Genomic DNA, 17,580 nt, shown 5'->3' with positions numbered 1-17,580 from the left:
CTACAAATCTCATTATCCCCTACCATTGTCTATGCTGACTAGAACTGGTGGGAGTTGTAGTCCAAAGCATCTCGAGAGCCAAAGGTTGCAAACCCCTCTTGTATATAATGTCACTCCTGATGCAAGGGCCACATCCCTTGATTTGAGACGAATCAAAATCCAGAAGACGTGAATGGGAGTCAATTCATGGAAAGGCCTGATTTTGCCTTACAAATAAAGTTGATTATGAGTTTCTTTAGCAGTCATATTAATGTGGCTGGACTGGCATTAGGTGCCGACTTGAGCACTATAGCCGCTGGTCCTCGAAAACTGGGCTTTAATCAAATGGATGGATAGGGGGAGATGACATGTGTGAGTTGCTAAATGTATATGTTACAACTTGGAGTGTAAACAGTTCAAACAAGCAAACACACACACACGTAGAAACAACATTGTTAGCTCTATGTGAGACGTTAAATAGAACAATTGAAAATATGTTTTCCTCTGTGACTTTTGAACTCCATTAAAGTTCACAAAATTTGGCAAACAAAATGTTCTGCCTCAAGGAAGTCCATACTTCTTTTGTGTCCATTTCATGTTAAAATCAATTTCATAGAAAGGGAAAAAATATGTACATTCAAAGCTCATGGCCACTTTTCTTTCTTTCAGGCATTTCTCGGAGCAAACCAAACACAGGAGGTAAACCGTTGCACCCTCTTCAATGTATCCCCTGTGCCCCTCTCGCCATAGAACTTGCCCTCTAAAATCCGCATTAATCCACTCCTCTACTTGCAGACCTCTCTAGACAACTAGAATCATCTACTGTTGTTGTACATTGTAATTCCATTCCTGACCCCATTTACCAACAAACCAAAGTCTCCTCTACCCACTATAGTCTCAGGTGAAAATGTTTTAGATCAACTTGTAGTGAGTAAAATTGTAGAGAGATGAAATGATGACTGATGCAAAATCAATATGTTAGCTAACTTTAAACTAAGATGTCACTGTATACAATGAGAATGCTTCATTATTTTAATGTATATTTATGGATGTATGCATGTACTGGGTTGTATGTAGTGTGAAGCCAGCTGTGACGTAACAGACGGCTGTATCGGAGATGCAGTAAAGGGTTACAGGAAAATTGATGCAATTGGAAGGGGCACCTAATAAAGGGACAATTGGAAGGGACATTGAAGATGAGGTACAGAGGGTCACAGAAAGAGGATTAAAGATAGAGGATAAAAAGCAGATTCTGGCTTCTTTAATCTGTTTGTGGATCCAGTTTTGCTCCCGTTGTGATTATTTATGTTTTGCCTTTCATAGGAACTGAACTATACTGCAATAATCAAAGCTCCTTAGTCATCTTGGGGAGGTTCCACAAGTAAGCTTTATTCCAGTTACATTAAGATGATAAACATGAACCACTCGGTACAGTCGCCGAGGCTGGGCCTCTCTAACTGCCATACTCTGGAACCTTCACGACAGGCAGTCCTACACTCACAACCAAACATTCACTCAGGCACATCAACATTCTGAAATTCATTCTGCATTCACACCCAGCACGATACAACATATACTAAATGAATTGGTGAGTCCCTGGATCTGCATCCCCAGTGGGTGCAGCATAGGTCCTGCTTCATGGAATTGATAATATCGAACGCTAGAGCTAAGACTAATTGGGAGACCTATAACTTTAACACGCTATTATGCAATCCTCAACACCTTACACCTGTGTGTGCCAAGTCAGGAACATGTCCCAAACAGTGGGGAGAATCATGTTATGGAGCCACAGAGCGCATTGAGGCCGATATCATAAAGTCGCTGCCCACTAAATGGTCCTTGAGACTTTGTCGTCTTACTAATTTAAGAATATGGACCACACAGGGCTGGGACACCTTTCACCATGCACAGAGCACACCCTGGTTTTGGTAAATTCTGGCAGTCAGTTGGGTAATGCCACAAGGGTAAGGTGGTGATCTTCTGAAGCCCATCATGCAGCCACTCACTGGCTGCTTGCAGTCCTCCCCTGTAAGTAATAGAAACTGGGGTATTTGGTTACTCATGTTTGCATGTACAACGCGTATTTTCCCCTTTATGATCAGACCAATTTTCTTTTAGAATGTTTCGGTTGTTCCATCCAATCAAGATCATGGGCCTCATTACGACCCTGGCGGTAGGGGGTTAACAGGGCCGGTAGAGCTGCCGGCCCTGTTAAACCCCTACCGCCTCATTACGAGGTCTGCTCGCGGGACCTGCTAAGGATGCCTGGTAAAACCAGGCGTCCTAGGAGGGTCCCGCGACCAGACCAGGATGCTAACAGCGGGCCCGTCATTAACGGGTCTGGGTTCCTTGAATGGGGAAATACCGGGCCCTCCAAGGTCAGAATGGCACGGTATTTCCCCATTCAGGGAACCCGGACCCGTTACCCGGAATTCGGGTAGCCATGCCGCAAAAAGCGGCATTGTTACCTCCAGGGTCATAATGAGGCCCCATATCATTCTGGCAAATTCCAGGCACCCTCAACTGGTAGGTTCACAGAATCTCACAAAGCCGACCTGGTTACCCTCCTGCCTCCCTGCCCTTTGCTGCTAATGCTCTCCTTCTGCCACCACTCGAAGCTCCCTTGTCTGCTCCATAATCTTCTTCTGTAAAATTCTAACGGACTGTTTCTCCAGGCTCTCGTGCCAACCTAGTTCCTGTTCTCATGTGCCTCTCCCTCTGAAAGCATCCAGGTCCTCAAAGCATCAGTGCTGCAACTCATACCCCCATCCTCCTGTTCATGTCCCAATTACCACCTGTGCACCCCTCTCCCATATTTGCTAGACGCCATTGCCACATATACATGCAGGTCAATTCCATTCCCTGCTGGCAATGCTGCACCGCCAAGACAACGCAGTACCACACACCATATCCCTACTTTTTCTTTTTTTAAATCCATCATGCATCATGGCGCACATTCGCAGGGGTGCACTGGAAAGCCCACCTTAATGCCTTTGCTTTGTTCGGGACTTTAGATTGGGCTTTCCTGGCACTAAATGCCATGGAATGTCGCTGCCGGCAGAATGTGAGCCCAAAATCTATGCTAAAATCTATGCTGAATGTATAGGTATACAAAACAGAAACAGTGGGCCTTATTATAGGTTTGCCGGTTTCGTGGTGGACAATCCACCACGATATCAGCAAATGCACCGACCGTTTCCTCTGACTGATGTCCCGGTTTTACCGGGATATCACAGGTGGCGGAAAGGGAAGTAAATCCCCATTTCATGGAGTCGCATAGGACTGAATGAGGGGATTTACCGGGATATCACAGGTGGCGGAAAGGGAAGTAAATCCCCATTTCATGGAGTCCCATAGGACTGAATGAGGGGATTTGCCAGTATTTCCAGCACCGGCAACACTGGTTCAGAAAATACCAGCTGTTTTATACTGGTGGGGGCCTGAGCTACCTCCAGTTGTTGGCTGGAGATAAGTCTGGTTAACCTCACCATCATACTCTACTGGTCCGGTAAAGAGTTGGTATAAGGAAATACAGACATTTTATTAGCAGGCGAGCAGGGTTAAAAAGAGGCCCTGTGTCCCTACCCCACACTCCCTTTCTGACCTGCACACATATTTCATCTGCATGCCCCCTTTCCCCATCTCCTACACTTTTCTTGTCTCACACAGACAAATATCTGGTTACAACTGGTTTCGACACAATAAAAAAACTTTCCGGACAAGACTTAGTGCTGTTATATCTCTATGGTAGTAACTGGTGCTGTATAACATGACTTAGGGCCTCATTACACGGATGGCGGTTAGGGTTTACCGGTATCGGTATTTTACCGGTACCGGTAAATCCTTACCGCCTTACTACGAGGTCCCTTTGCGGGTTGGGAATTTAACGCCTGCTTTTTGCAGGCGTTAAAAACCAACCCGCAAAGGGACCAGTGAAGTTAATTACGGTACCGCAATTTGCGGTACCGCAATTAGCGCCTTCCCCATTCCCATAGAGCCCTATGGGGCAAAAATGGGAATGGGGAAGGGCAATGGTGGAAGGGGGAATTACCGCCACGCCAACCTTGGAATAGGGTGGTAATTCCCCTTTCCACCAAGGCGGTGCCGGTATTTTACGCCATGGTTCACCGCCATCCGTGTAATGAGGCCCTTAATATTGCATAACATACACGCGTGTATATATAGTTCATAAACACATGTAACCATGCATATACATATATAATGTGTGCATATACAGATGTAGGCAGGTTGTCATAAAGTCATCAGTTGCATGCAGTATTGCTCATCACCATTCTCCATGCACGCATGTATTTATAGATAGCAGGAGTGCAGTCAGAGCGCCTACAGATATAGCCAGCTCCATCGCTTATTTATAGGTCTTTCAAGGGCCATTTCTTCTGATCCACTAATGCACCTTCGTGCTCTGTTTTAAGTAAGATAGAGAGCTGTACGTCGGCATTGTGCAAAGTACTCTCAAGGTCCCATTGCAGTGATATGGAATCCGACAGACCACAGCGCTGCCATTCATCTCAATCAAGGACTGAAGAGCAGGCGCTCTATTGGGGTGCCAGAAGGGATCCATGAAAGTGTTTGGGAGCCAAATTGATGTGGCGTGGGATGCATCGACAGAAGTGGAAATAAAAGCAAACAGGGTGCTTATATTGACACACAGTCAATCAGAGAGCTTCCTTGTGAAGAGAGGGCACCAGAGTGAGGACCGTAATAGAGAACATCACCCCCTCATTTTGAATGGCACACTCTTAAAGAATGCGATCTCACCAGTCACTTAATAAAGGTATCTACTGTTTGATGCCTCCCAGCTTTACTCGTGAACCTCCATTCCCTCGTGCGTTTTGTCACCAACATATCCGCCCCAAAACAATAATATGGGGGGTAGGGTTTAATAACCATGTTATAGTGCCTACCGGTCCAGTGACTTTGTATATGCTTGCTAATGAGTTGTGTGTTTTATTGTCAAGAGGATTACAGTGCTGAATGTGTGTTGCTATCATTCCACTTGTATATGCGCGCGATATAAATAAAATATCATATCATATCCATACAGACTCCTCCTGTCGTCCCTAACCTGCTGAGTAACATCAACAGATTGAGTAAGCCCAGCATGGGCCTCTATGAAGGTCATTCCCTGTACACATTGAGAAGCTTGGGAGAACCTGTGAGCCAGCGATGCATCCTGGTGGTCCCAGAGGTGATCAAGGGACTAACGAGAGCCATGCCTCTGTGTTTGGATTTGTGGAGAATCAATGAGGCTAAATGGAGCAGTGAGCCTGCTTCCTCATTAAACTTACAATAAATGTGCACCTACAAGGGCTGAGATGGGGTGTGCCTCTTGGGCTCCCCTGTCCTATAGCTGGGTGAGAGCACCCCTTCATTCTACACTGCTAACACAGGGAATGTCTCTATGCTTCATGGTAGAGTGGTGCCAGTCACAGCACATAACCACTTTAAGCAACTGTGAGGCTCTTACAGGTGTTAACCTTCTTGGACCAGAGAGTTCTGTTGACCTAGGAAGAAGTGTGTAATAGCTAACTGAAGAAATCCTGCTTAGCCTTTTGGAAAGGGAGTTTGGGGTAGTTCACCAACAGCCACAGTGGGAACAGAAAATGGTATCCAGTAATATGCAGGACGAAAAATTGCAGATTTTACAAAAAATCATGGCAAAAAGGCTGTGGTGTGACCTGGTAAAAGTGTTTGCATTATACCACAGCAGAGGAGGGGGCTTTGCGGGGGTTCCCTGCTCCCTTCTGTGCAGTATAATGGGTCTGGGGATTGCGGGCGTGTCCCCTGCATTCACTACATGGATTGCGGAGGCCACACCACAGCCTTTTTGCCGCGATTCTTATAAACATTTTCACTGCAACTTTATTACATGGAACCACACAAATGGCAGAGATTTGCAGTGATTCAGACCACAGCTTCTATGAAAACGATTCAATGCTGTGCTGGATTGTCCGATAACCAGGAATCATATGGTAAGAGCAAATACTCCTGCACAAGGATCCTCATGTTCTGTGTGCACTATAAATACCTATCCCATTAAGGCACCACGGAAGATAAGAGACAGAGGGCCTCATTACGACCCTGGCGTTAACCATGGCGCTATTAGCGCCGGGGTTGATGCCGGTATTTTACCAACTCCGCCATGGTGAATGGTGGAATTACCGCCCCCATAGGGCTCAATGGGAATGGGGAAGGCAGTAATTACGGTACCGAAAATTGCAGTACCGTAATTACCTCGAAAGTCCCTTTGCGGGTTCCTTTCTCAAAGGCTGGTAAAACCAGTCTAATTAAAGGGACCTCGTAATTAGGCAGTAAGGGTTTAACGGCGCCGACACCTTTTATGGCGCCGTTAACCCCTTACCGCCTGGGTTGTAATGACCCAGAGAAAACAAACTAAACCCATATAATGGGAAGCAGCAAGTGCTCTGCAATGGTTGATCATAGGATACATCTGAGAAGATCACTCCTGGTGATACTAAGTGAACATTAATTAGCTGAAACAAGTTTCTATTGTATTGGTTGAAACAAGAACTTTACGGAACTCTACCAATAGAAATTTGGCATCTTTGAAAACACAGAGCACCATTTAATCTAATCAATAACAACATAATTCCCTGTAAATATGAACTACAGGATAAGGACCAGTGCCGTAAGCAATAAATAAAACCTGACCTTTACTACAGAAATAGTCATTTAAATCTGTAAAAGCCAAGCAAATTGCCCTTTATCTTCGTAAAGTGTTGGCATGTGTTTTCAAATGAAGCATCACATTGTACAAGGTATGCCAACTTGCAGTACATTTAATTCTGAGCATGTAAAATGATGATAAATATTAACGTGAGACATTTTGTAAATGCAAATAGAAACCTATTGTGCATTGTAGAAATTGTCAACAAGCTAACAAGTAATGATCTACCCAGGAGACACACCGTTACCCTACGTATAAGTGTGCCAACTCTACATACAATATCCTACCTCGAAAGGGAAGCTGAATTCAATTAAACTATTTGTAAACAGTAGCATAGGCTCGTTGTAAATAGCATACATGGCTAGATTTCTGTCTCTTCCTGATATTTGAACCAAGTGCCTCGGAAGTGAGAACGTTTATTGTAGCAAAGGACTTCTACAATGGGAGCAGAAGCACAAAGACCAATCTGGCGGACAGGGTCCAGAGGAAACTCAGTTACAAAACCAGCATGTGATGGCAAGCAGCCAAGGAGAGTGGTAGAAACATGGAAGCGGGCACTTACAATTTGAGGGAAGATGTTGATATGGAATAACACAAGTTTCCTAAAGTGCAAAAACTCAGATAGAAACACATATCCCCAGGCTCCTAGTTCACCTGTCAAGCATAGGGCAGGGATCTGCAACCGTTGGCTTTACAGATGTTTTCGACTAGATCTTCTATCAGCCCTAGCCGGGATAGTCAATGATGAGTGGTCATTCTAGGGAGCAACCGGTTGCATAACCCTGGCATAGCCAGACAACGGTATCTCTCTTCACATGAGATAGCAGAGGTGCACTGAAGCAAAACTGGGGCTATGGCTTTGTAGACTTATGCATCCAATACAAGAATCTGTGTTAAAACTCTTGATCACAGGTTTTCAAATCCCAGCTTCTTAAAATCAGCTCTTCATCATACAAGGCTGATAGAATGAGATAATAGACATTGGGCCTCATTACGACCCAGGCGGAGGACCATGGTGCTGATAGCACCATGGTCCATGCCGGTAACTTACCGACTCCGCCATGGAGAAAGGGGGAATTACCACCCCATTACAAGGTTGGCGGGCCGTTATTTCCCCCTTCCTCCATGGCCCGTCCCCATTCCCATTTTTGCCCCATAGGGCTCAATGGGAATGGGGAAGGTGCTAAGTACGGTACCGCAAATTGCGGTACCGTACTTAGCACCAAGGTCCCTTTGCGGGTCCCTACTTTAACGGCTGGTGTAGAAAGGGACCCCGCAAAGGGACCTCGTAATCAGGCACTAATGGGTTAACGGCGCTGCAGCCTTTTATGGCGCCATTAACCCATTAGCGCCAGGGTCGTAATGAGGCCCATTGATCATGTGTCCATAGTGCCAAGATACCCCTGTTTGGGTGAAGATGTGCTCTACAATTAATCCTGCTACCTTGTTTTATTTGATGCGATATTTCCAGAATCAGAATCAGAAATGTGGTAGGGAAGCGGAAGCAGGTGATAGTCAATGGCCGAAGCAAGCTGCAAAGACTCTGACCCTCTCAGTGACAGCCCTTGACAAATGAGCTTTTGTATAAGAAAGTCACCATCATCGAGAAGAGAATTTTAGTAGGAACAGTACACATGAGGCCACTGGATGTAGGGTCGCATCAGTTGTTTTTTTCAGTATGTTGATGCTGAAGGGGGTCGGCTGAATCTTCGCAGTTGTTCAATGAGGAAGACATCTTAAGAGTTCAGAGGTATTCAGCTGGCTTCGGGCACAAGCACTGTCCAGTGGGAACTTCACGATGCCCGATCCAACTTTTCGAACCTGTCCTGGAAGGGTCAATGCAGCCCAGGTGCGCCAGAGGCCTACAACAAAATTGACAAAATCATATTCGAACATTTCTTTTTGATGTTATCACAGGGAATCCAATAAACAGCATGTGCTTCAGAGCAGTCCACAGGGGTAATGGAGCATCAGTATTGGGGTACGGGACACTACCTTTAGCTACTCACAAATGACGTCCATACATGATCTGCAAGTACTTAAACAGATGCAACACACCAAACTAGACACTGCTGAAAGAAACCAATGTACTGAGGCGTTCTGTGATTAATAATATGGTACCTGTTTAAGCGCTGAAAGTGACACGCTACTGTTTAAAGTATGTTATCACTGAAGACATCCATGGGTGCAAGTGTCCAGTACTTGAAGTTCAATCCCTCCAAGACAAAGTATTTACTGCTGACCAACAACACTGAACACCCTGACCTTGATCTCTGCTATGAGCCTCGAGGGCATCACACCCCAGCTGGCCACCTGCACCAAGTCCCTTGGGTTAGACATCGACAAGCACCTCTTCTTCAAGCAGCATAAAGCAAGGAAGACACAACTGGGAAGACACAGAAAGTAGAACAATATGCAGAAATATATGACTAAATGGACTACCAAGAAGACGGAGAATCCCTCAATGGAACTTTTCATTATATAATGGATAAAGCTCGGCCCCAGAGTGGGTGGGACTGTCAAAGACCTTCTCCGTTGAGAGGACCCTCAGAATGACGAGCAGAGAACACTTACCAAGGAACTCCCCGAGATATGTGATCGCCAAACTATTGATCTTTCGAGACAGTGAATGTGATCCTGCAACCAGCAAGGAAAAAGGGCCCTCTTCAGGTCAATGGCACCAGGGTGTAGGTCTACCCGGACTTTAACAAGGCAGTACAGAAGCCCGCCAGTCCTTTGAAATGGTGCACAAAAGCTACGGTCACAAGAAATAAAATACACAACGATTTACCCTGCAACCCTTCAAGTGGTCGGGCCGCAGGGGGACAGTTTTTTCACTGATCTGGTTGAAGCTTGGGACCGAGCTGAAAGCATGGGTCATTGCAAGATAGGGAACAGAAGGGACCCCTGAGAAACAAACAAGATGCAACAACACTGAGTATGAATCATGAGAAGAAGGAGGGCCATGGGGCAGGAACATGAGCTGGGAGAGACATTGGATTATGAAACAAAAAAACACAGATGCGTAGGTGTCTCCCTCTGGTGCTGTAACTATCAGACGATTGTGTGTGTTTTGGAGCAGAGAAGTCATTTGAGCACATTACCAGGCAGAAAGCTGATATAGTGCTATTTCAGGGGATGCACCTGATGTGCAGAATGTACAATTTACTACTTAGGGGCCGATAAAAGACAGTGAAGCATGCGGGTTACTGAAAGCAATTGAGAGGTGTGTCCATCCTGAGGGAGTTTGTTTCCCCTGAAATTTTAAATAGGTAAATGCGACACACATGGAAGATACAACCTGGTAACAGGAGAAATCTGGGTTGAGGCTCTAATTATTCAAAACATGTATACACCTCCAGCACTACAATCAGAATGGTTGGAGATAGTACAATTTGCTGTTAGTATCCAATGGAGCCAACATCACAATGGTGGGGAGCGACTTTAATGATCTTATGGAAACAAACATAGGCAGGACGGCACTACAAGGGTAACCAACCATAACACAGCACACACTAAACTGCTGTTGGTAGGCAGATGAATACTACATACATAGCTCTGTCCCACCCCGCACCTATACCGTAAAGCTGAGTGAGGTTTCTCACCAAGACAACAGTTACACTCGTATCCCCCACAGATACAGCAGGCTTGGGGATAATGTGAGTGGAAGATGACAAAAGTACTCACATTAATGTTGTAACAGTAAAAGCACATGCATTACACACGAAGCAAATGTGCACTGCACATGAAGAACATGTACAATAGGTAATGTAGCATTTAGACATGAAGAAAATTAACAAAGCATCCACAGACATGAAGAACACTAACATGGCCAGTAAATAAGGTGTATGCAACATGAATGACACGCAACTATAGCTCGCTTACACAGAAACAAGAATGTAATGGGGCAGCCATCTTATTAAAAATGGAAGCCACAACATTTCTTTGAATGAGCACAGGCCTCAAAGCCTCTGGAAAACTCATAAGTCTGAATACACAGAAATACTAATCCGTGCAAAGATCTGACAGTGGCTGGCAACTAGTGCCAATGTTAAAGTGAAATTAGGAAGAATCAGAATGGTGAAACAAAGGCACAAGATAGCAATTCCCAAGATGCATGCAGTATACTCCAAGATTAATTCATGTTTTATAAGAGCACAACCAGCCTTTATTAGCCAGGTGCAACAAAACAGGAAGCAAAAGACCTCCATTAAGAATAACTCAAGAGTGTCCTCGTTCCAACAGAAAACATGACACATACATTAATATTAGCTGAAATCTCAATAAATAAGAGGTACATCTATTCCAGACACAGTCCCATCGCACATTACCCATAATTGGAGAACACTGGTTATTCATTAGAAGCAAACACGTATAAGACACCTGCCATACTCCCTAAATTCACACATAGACATGAGGCACCACACAAGACAAAGTACAAAGGGATTGCCCAGCCTCATGGCCTGAAATGAGGCATGGTAACTTTTAATTGAAGCAAGAAAGTTCCATGAGCCTTTCTCCCCCTAATGTCTGTTTGGCTAAAATCCTGATGAGCTATTCCCGTCCCCCATAGGTTTGTAAACTGATATTATGTTCTGATGTCAGGGAAGATGAATTTGTTTTACTTAAGCTATTGTTTTTGATAAGCATGTCGAGATCAGCAAAATCTGAATGCTTGTATGCTGTCTCGACTTTGTTGAAGTTGGGATTTACTGTGCCCTTTGTCTACTCCATCATTGAGTCTGGTTTGGATTGACTTCAATTCCTCTTGGCCCATTTGGGATTTTGGGGCCACCATAACACTGGCAATGTTGGTGGCGGAAAAAGGTCTAAAAGATGCATGGAGCAGACTGCACCACAGAGACAAATGCGTATCCTTCTATTCATGGGTCACACATCGATCTCTAGGTTGGACTACACCTTCTTTACGTGTACGCTGGTGGGCCGGGTAACTGAGGCTAAGTACTTACAGTGAGGGATCTTGGATCATGCCACACTATATATATAAAATACTAGGTGCCCTGTTAGAAAATACTTTGATAATTCAGTGGACAGTAGTTCTACATTGCAGGAAGTGTATAAAATGGCCCTTAGAGGGAGGCGATGCAGAGATTACATGTAGCATGAGAATGCAAATTTGCAGTTTTCATACATGGTGTCCATGCACAACCTGTCAGGATCTTCAAAGTCACTGCAAATTCATACAAAAACAGGAAACCTAATGCAGATTGTCACAGATGGGTCGAACGATACTCCAAATCCCAGAGATGGTTGAAGGGTTTATACTTGTTTTTATTGTTTTAATTGTTTAAAGCACAGACAAAGCTTGGATGCAGCAGAGTGCTGTTCAAGGGTGGTGCAGCTACAATTTGGGTGTGCATTTTTTAACAATAGCACAGTTCTCTGAGTTGCGGTCTGTGAAGGTGTCAGGGCTTCCATTGGGATTAGTCCTTGGTTAGATATTTTTGAAAAAGCTGTGTTTTAGCAGATTTTCAAGATTGTAGAATTGTGGGGGCATTCTGAGCTGATACAGGAATTGAGCTTCAGAGGTTGGCTGCGTGGCAAGAGAAGGATTAATGATGGGTCCACTCTTTTTGGATGAGTTGTGATTCGAGCAGGTTGGTGATTGCTGTGCAAGGAGCATGTGCCACCATTTATCTGGAACTTAGCCAACAGGTTTACTGTTTTTCTACTCATGGTTGTTTTGTAAATGATAAATGCAGTCTTGACCAGCTTCCTGGCATGGAGAGGGATACAATATAGTTTGCTTAGGAGAGGGGTTGTTCAATCAAATTTCCATGCACCCTTAATTAGACATGCTGCAGCGTGGTATACTGATCCATGTGAGCGGCTGGGACCCTCATCAGCATGGCATTTCCCCTTCAATGTGCGATGTGCAAAGGCCCATGCTATGCTCTGGAGGTCCTGTGGTGGGGATAATGGTTTGAATTTGCAAAGGGTTGAGATTTGGAACCAGGCCATGTGGGCCTTCTTGGCTGTATGTTTCGGAAGGACAGGCTGCTATCAATGCTGAATCCGAGAGTTTCCTATCAAATCCTTCCAGATGCAAATTAGGTGTTGAAGGTTTCAGCAAGGCACTACAATTATCCCTTTGCCTCTTGTCTTGGTGTAGCACTGTCCACCATAAACCTGGAATCCCTATTCCCCGGCTTAATAGGGTATATTTACCCCAGTGTCTACTTTCCGGACAGCTAGTCATGATAACCGAAAGGTAGTTGCCTTTTCCGTCTAGACTCCTTGAGTTATTTCGTAGACCCAACCCTGAAATATCCATCGGTTAGTGGCTACCAGAAGAGAAGGTATATGTGTCTGACTCAGTTGTCTTCCTCTCACACCCAGTCATTCCTCTTCCCCTCGCTATGCTCTACACCCGTCGCTCTACTCTCCTATTCCCAACTCCTCTCACCTTCAATCCTTCTACTCCATTCACCTCTCCTTCTCTGGGCCTCTGATGTCTCTAACTCCTCTGCACCCAACCTTTGATGTTACTATTCCTGCTTCCACTCTACCACTCGCACCTTTGCATTACTAATCCCTCCTCCACACTACTACGCCTCCTCCACATTGCTACTCCCTCCTTCTCCCACTACTGCCTCCTCCACACTAGTAAAATAACTCCACCCCACCTATTTCTCAGACACCCCTCCTTCACTCTCTCATTCACTTCATATGCACTCCTGCTCCTAGTCACACTCGCTACATGTTCACGTACACTCGCAATGCATTCCTACTTTCTCTAACTATCCAATACCTCACCTGCTCTACAATGTGCCTGCATGTGTTTCTACACCATCCTTGTTACTACTAGTTTATTTGTCTGCCACCTACTCCTCCTCCTCTTACTCCTCCTCTTACTTACAACTGGCTGGGGGTTCATTTACCCCCCACCCCTCCTCTGATTGGTTATCTGGGCCTATCCAATCTGGCCCTGTCTTCCCCACCACAGAGGGATCAGAATTACAGGAGGTTTCAAAGAGGGAGTGAAGCGCCAAACCTTTTTCTCTGTGTGGGCTGCACTGCTGCCACAATGGTGGCACGCTACTGCAAAGTGTGCAAGTCTATGGGCCTCATTACACGGTAGGCTGTAAGGGTTAACGGTCACCGGTAAGGGTACCCGTGACCGTTAACCCTTAGCGCCTTATGACGAGGTCCCTTTGCGGGTTGGTACTTTAACGCCTGCTTTGAGCAGGCATTAAAAAACGAACCCGCAAAGGGACCTCAGTGCTATTTACGGTACCGCAATTTGCGGTAGCGTAATTAGCGCCTTCCCCATTCCCATTATGCCCTATGGGGGCAAAAATGGGAATGGGGAAGGGCCTTGGTAAATGGGGAATTACTGCCCCCTCTCACCTTGGAGTAGGGAGGTACTTCCGCCATCCACCAAGGCGGACACGGTAAAATACCGGCGGCAACCATGGCGCTAATAGCGCCATGGTTACCGCCTACCGTGTAATGAGGCCCTTGGTCCCTTCAAGGTAATTTCAGTTCTGGTGACATGTTGTATCTTTGTTTTAAATCCCTGTTGGTCTAGGGCGGCTACATCTGTTTTGCTAAAGTGCTTGCAGACACTAGCGTTCGGTGCACTGCATCCGCAAAAGCCTCACGCAAGTACTGTGTTCATGTTCCCTGGTTCTCTCTCTTCCAGTGGCACTTGTATGCAGATCGCGTAGAGCTGAAATCAGGTATGTAAGCGCGCCAGCTCTCTTTACGGCAGCTCACGCTCCAAAGCTGAGATACTTTTAGGAGATTGTGTGGGGCTAAGGTGGTTTGCAGTCCTGCGGGTGGTCTTATATCTTGATTGTGGTTTCTCTGGAATTTCTGGAAAAGAAAGATAGAAATTGGCTAACACTTTGTTACAATGAACAGGGTGATGCAAATTGGCACTACACATGTATAGATTGGCATTGGGGAGGGAACAGGAAATGGGGCCCTCTCAAATGCTACCACCCACCCCTCTGGGGTCGGTCTGGCTCCTCGTTCCTTCATGGTAGGCCACTCACCCCAGGATGAGGTAGGATCCCATCCCCTCTTCCCATGGGTAGGTTACTGACCTTGTCACAAGATCCAGGGATCCAACGCAGTTGATTGCGTACATTCGGATAATCACTAAGCTCACCCTGGAACCATGCAGAAACATCACTACTCATGCTCTTTACCCACAATTAGTACATGGGCACCACAAGGAGCTTGTTAGACTACCTCTCAAACATTTTGTTTCTGTTACTCTGTACACGAAATTTAGTTTATACCGTGGCTTTCACAAAGAGTTCCCCATTTCTTACATCCAGCCTAAGTCATGAATCCACAATCAGTGCTGTTCACAACTCATGGCACATTTACTGCATAAGCCAGTCTAGGTAGGCTGTAAGGGTTAACGGTCACAGGTAAGGGTACCCGTGACCGTTAACCCTTACCGCCTTATGACGAGGTCCCTTTGCGGGTTGGTACTTTAACGCCTGCTTTGAGCAGGCGTTAGAATCACGGAAGATCACATTCTGTGCTGACAAGGATATGGGCTTTTCATCTGCATTGGGCCTGTGGATCTCTGTTTGTAAATGCAGTACCATGATTGCCAATCCAAGCATCTAGATATGGTATGATTTACGTCATTTATAACGCACCTTTACACACGTGTTTATAGGCACGAAAAGACAAGGAAGCGGGGGACAGAGGGAGGACAAAATCAACGATCTTACTAGGCCTTGTGTCATTCAGATTGGGGATTGAATGAGGAATATTGAATATTCTCTCTCAAATAATGACAGGCACAGTACATATAGATACTGATAACCCTTGAGGAAACAGCATTTGTAAATGAATCCTTGGTTGATGTTGGTAGCAAAGACATCACAAGAATAGTCTTTTGAAACACATGGGCCTCATTACACGGATGGCGGTAAGGATTTACTGGTACCGGTAAATCCTTACCGCCTTACTACGAGGTCCCTTTGCGGGTTGGGGGATTTAACACCTGCTTTTTGCAGGCGTTAAAATCCAATCCGCAAAGGGACCTTGGAGCTAATTACGGCACCGCAAAATTGTGGTGCCGTAATTAGCGCCTTCCCCATTCCCATAGAGCCCTATGGGGCAGAAATGGGAATGGGGAAGGGCAATGGTTGAAGGGGGATTTACCGCCCCTCCAACCTTGGAATGGGGCGGTAAATCCCCTTTCCACCAAGGCGGTGCCGGTATTTTACCGGCATGAGCCATGGCGCTAATAGTGCCATGGCTCACCGCCTACCGTGTAATGAGACCCATAATCTGTTCTGATGTGCAACTTGGAAAAAACAAAAGACCCATGAAGGCGCTGAATGAGTGATAGAGCTGCTTGGCATCTCGTTGCGGTGCCGGAGTCTATAAACATGCATATTGCATGACTTCCGTGGGCGAGCCTCATAACACACCAATCAAAGCAGTTGGTATTGACAAAGGTGACACTTAAGTCAACTTTTCCATTGCAGGGCGATATATCATGATTGCGGAAGAAGCAAGCGGCATCAATATCTCCTGTCCACTGCTACATACAACTTCATTATTACATTAAGTGTTTACAGGGAGGTAACAATGCCAGAGGCTGCTAAAGGGTGGGCTTGGATTGCTAATACTGCACCGCAGACTGGATGTGTTAATATACTCTGTATAGGAAGGCGTAAATGAGTATGTTGACTGCACATAAGGGAATGAGGCTGTATTGACTATTCAACCTACTTGATACTGCCATGCAGTCTGGAGGCCTTGTGGGGGATATTCTATGAGTGCTCCCTCCAGCACCCAGAGTCTTTTCTAGGAGTACTCACCCATGTAAAACAATAGGCATTCATGTTGTACCACCATTGTGGGCCTCCCATGCTGGGACGTATCAAAGCAGATATTGCCTGTTGTGCACATTGCTGTTTTGCCAGAACTTGGGCAATGAGTTTTCATATTGTACTATTAGCAGCTATTACTGCTCCCATATTGTGCAGCTGCAAGGATACAGATGCATAGACTGAAAGTGCACAGTGAAATGGAGCCTCTATACACTGGGGTTCTAGGGAAAGGCAGTGTAGTGAGGTCACTGTTGAACAAAGTGACCCATGCCTGGAACAGTTACCTCACACTATGTTTGTGTCCCAGGCTCCTCTCACTGCCTGATCATGTGCAGCAGACACCTCACACATAGCATCTGTCCAAGGCTCTTCACATTGTCTGTTCAAGTGTGTGTGTGTGTGTGTGTGTGTGTGTGTGTGTGTGTGTGTGTGTGTATGTCCCAACTCTGGAAAGTGCTTGCCTGTAAGGGAGCACAGGCTGCTCAAATTGTCTGCCCATGTAACCCAAAGGCTTCATGCTGTCTATGTGGGTGTAGCTCCTAGCTCTGGCCATGTGCCCCATACTATTTCCATTGTCCCTCCACAGCCTGTAAGTCTTCTCAAACGTGCCATGTGCCCCAATCTTCAGGTGTCGCAAGCTCCTCACACTATGTATCCTCACTCTATCTAGCCTTGTGCCCCATGCTCTATACCTCACATTAGGCTCATTACCACATTGCCGGTATCCTGGTGGTAAATCGGCCAGTATACAGGCAAATGGGATTACTGTTACTAGCACTCGATCTGGTGGAATGTCCACAGGATTACGAGTCTCGGGTGCCGGTGTTAATCCCCATTCCATGGAGTCCCATTGGAATACTGGCATTGGACTCCATGAAGTGTTTTGCTGGTATTACCGGGGATGATATTACCGTCACCTGTAATACCAGCGATTATTGCCAGTAAGGTGTCGGAATAACCTTCAGCTTTTAGCCACCTAACCGGCAAACTTGTATTTGGACAGTGCGGAACCATGCTGGTATACATTAATGCTGGCACTTTAATTCTGCACCGTCAACTTGT

At 45.7% G+C, this 17,580-nt stretch overlaps 1 protein-coding gene across 2 annotated transcripts in view; it reads left to right on the top strand.

Annotated features, from left to right (window-relative positions):
• The window catches only part of OLFM2 (olfactomedin 2), a 1,338,492-nt gene that overhangs the window by 596,358 nt on the left and 724,554 nt on the right, over positions 1 to 17,580 (top strand). Inside the window, exon 2 of one of the 2 annotated variants that reach the window (XM_069604036.1) lies at positions 649 to 678. The exons of the other annotated variant lie outside the window; for it this stretch is intronic. Coding sequence (XP_069460137.1) covers positions 649 to 678 — 30 coding nt within the window. The remainder of the gene's footprint in view (positions 1 to 648; positions 679 to 17,580) is intronic. 2 annotated transcript variants of the gene reach the window in all.

Source organism: Ambystoma mexicanum, chromosome 3q (genome assembly GCF_040938575.1).
Source record: "Ambystoma mexicanum isolate Mex_15411 chromosome 3q, UKY_AmexF1_1, whole genome shotgun sequence".
NCBI lineage: Eukaryota > Metazoa > Chordata > Amphibia > Caudata > Ambystomatidae > Ambystoma > Ambystoma mexicanum.
Note: the sequence above shows the minus strand (reverse complement) of the source record. Positions and strands in the feature narration are given on the sequence as shown.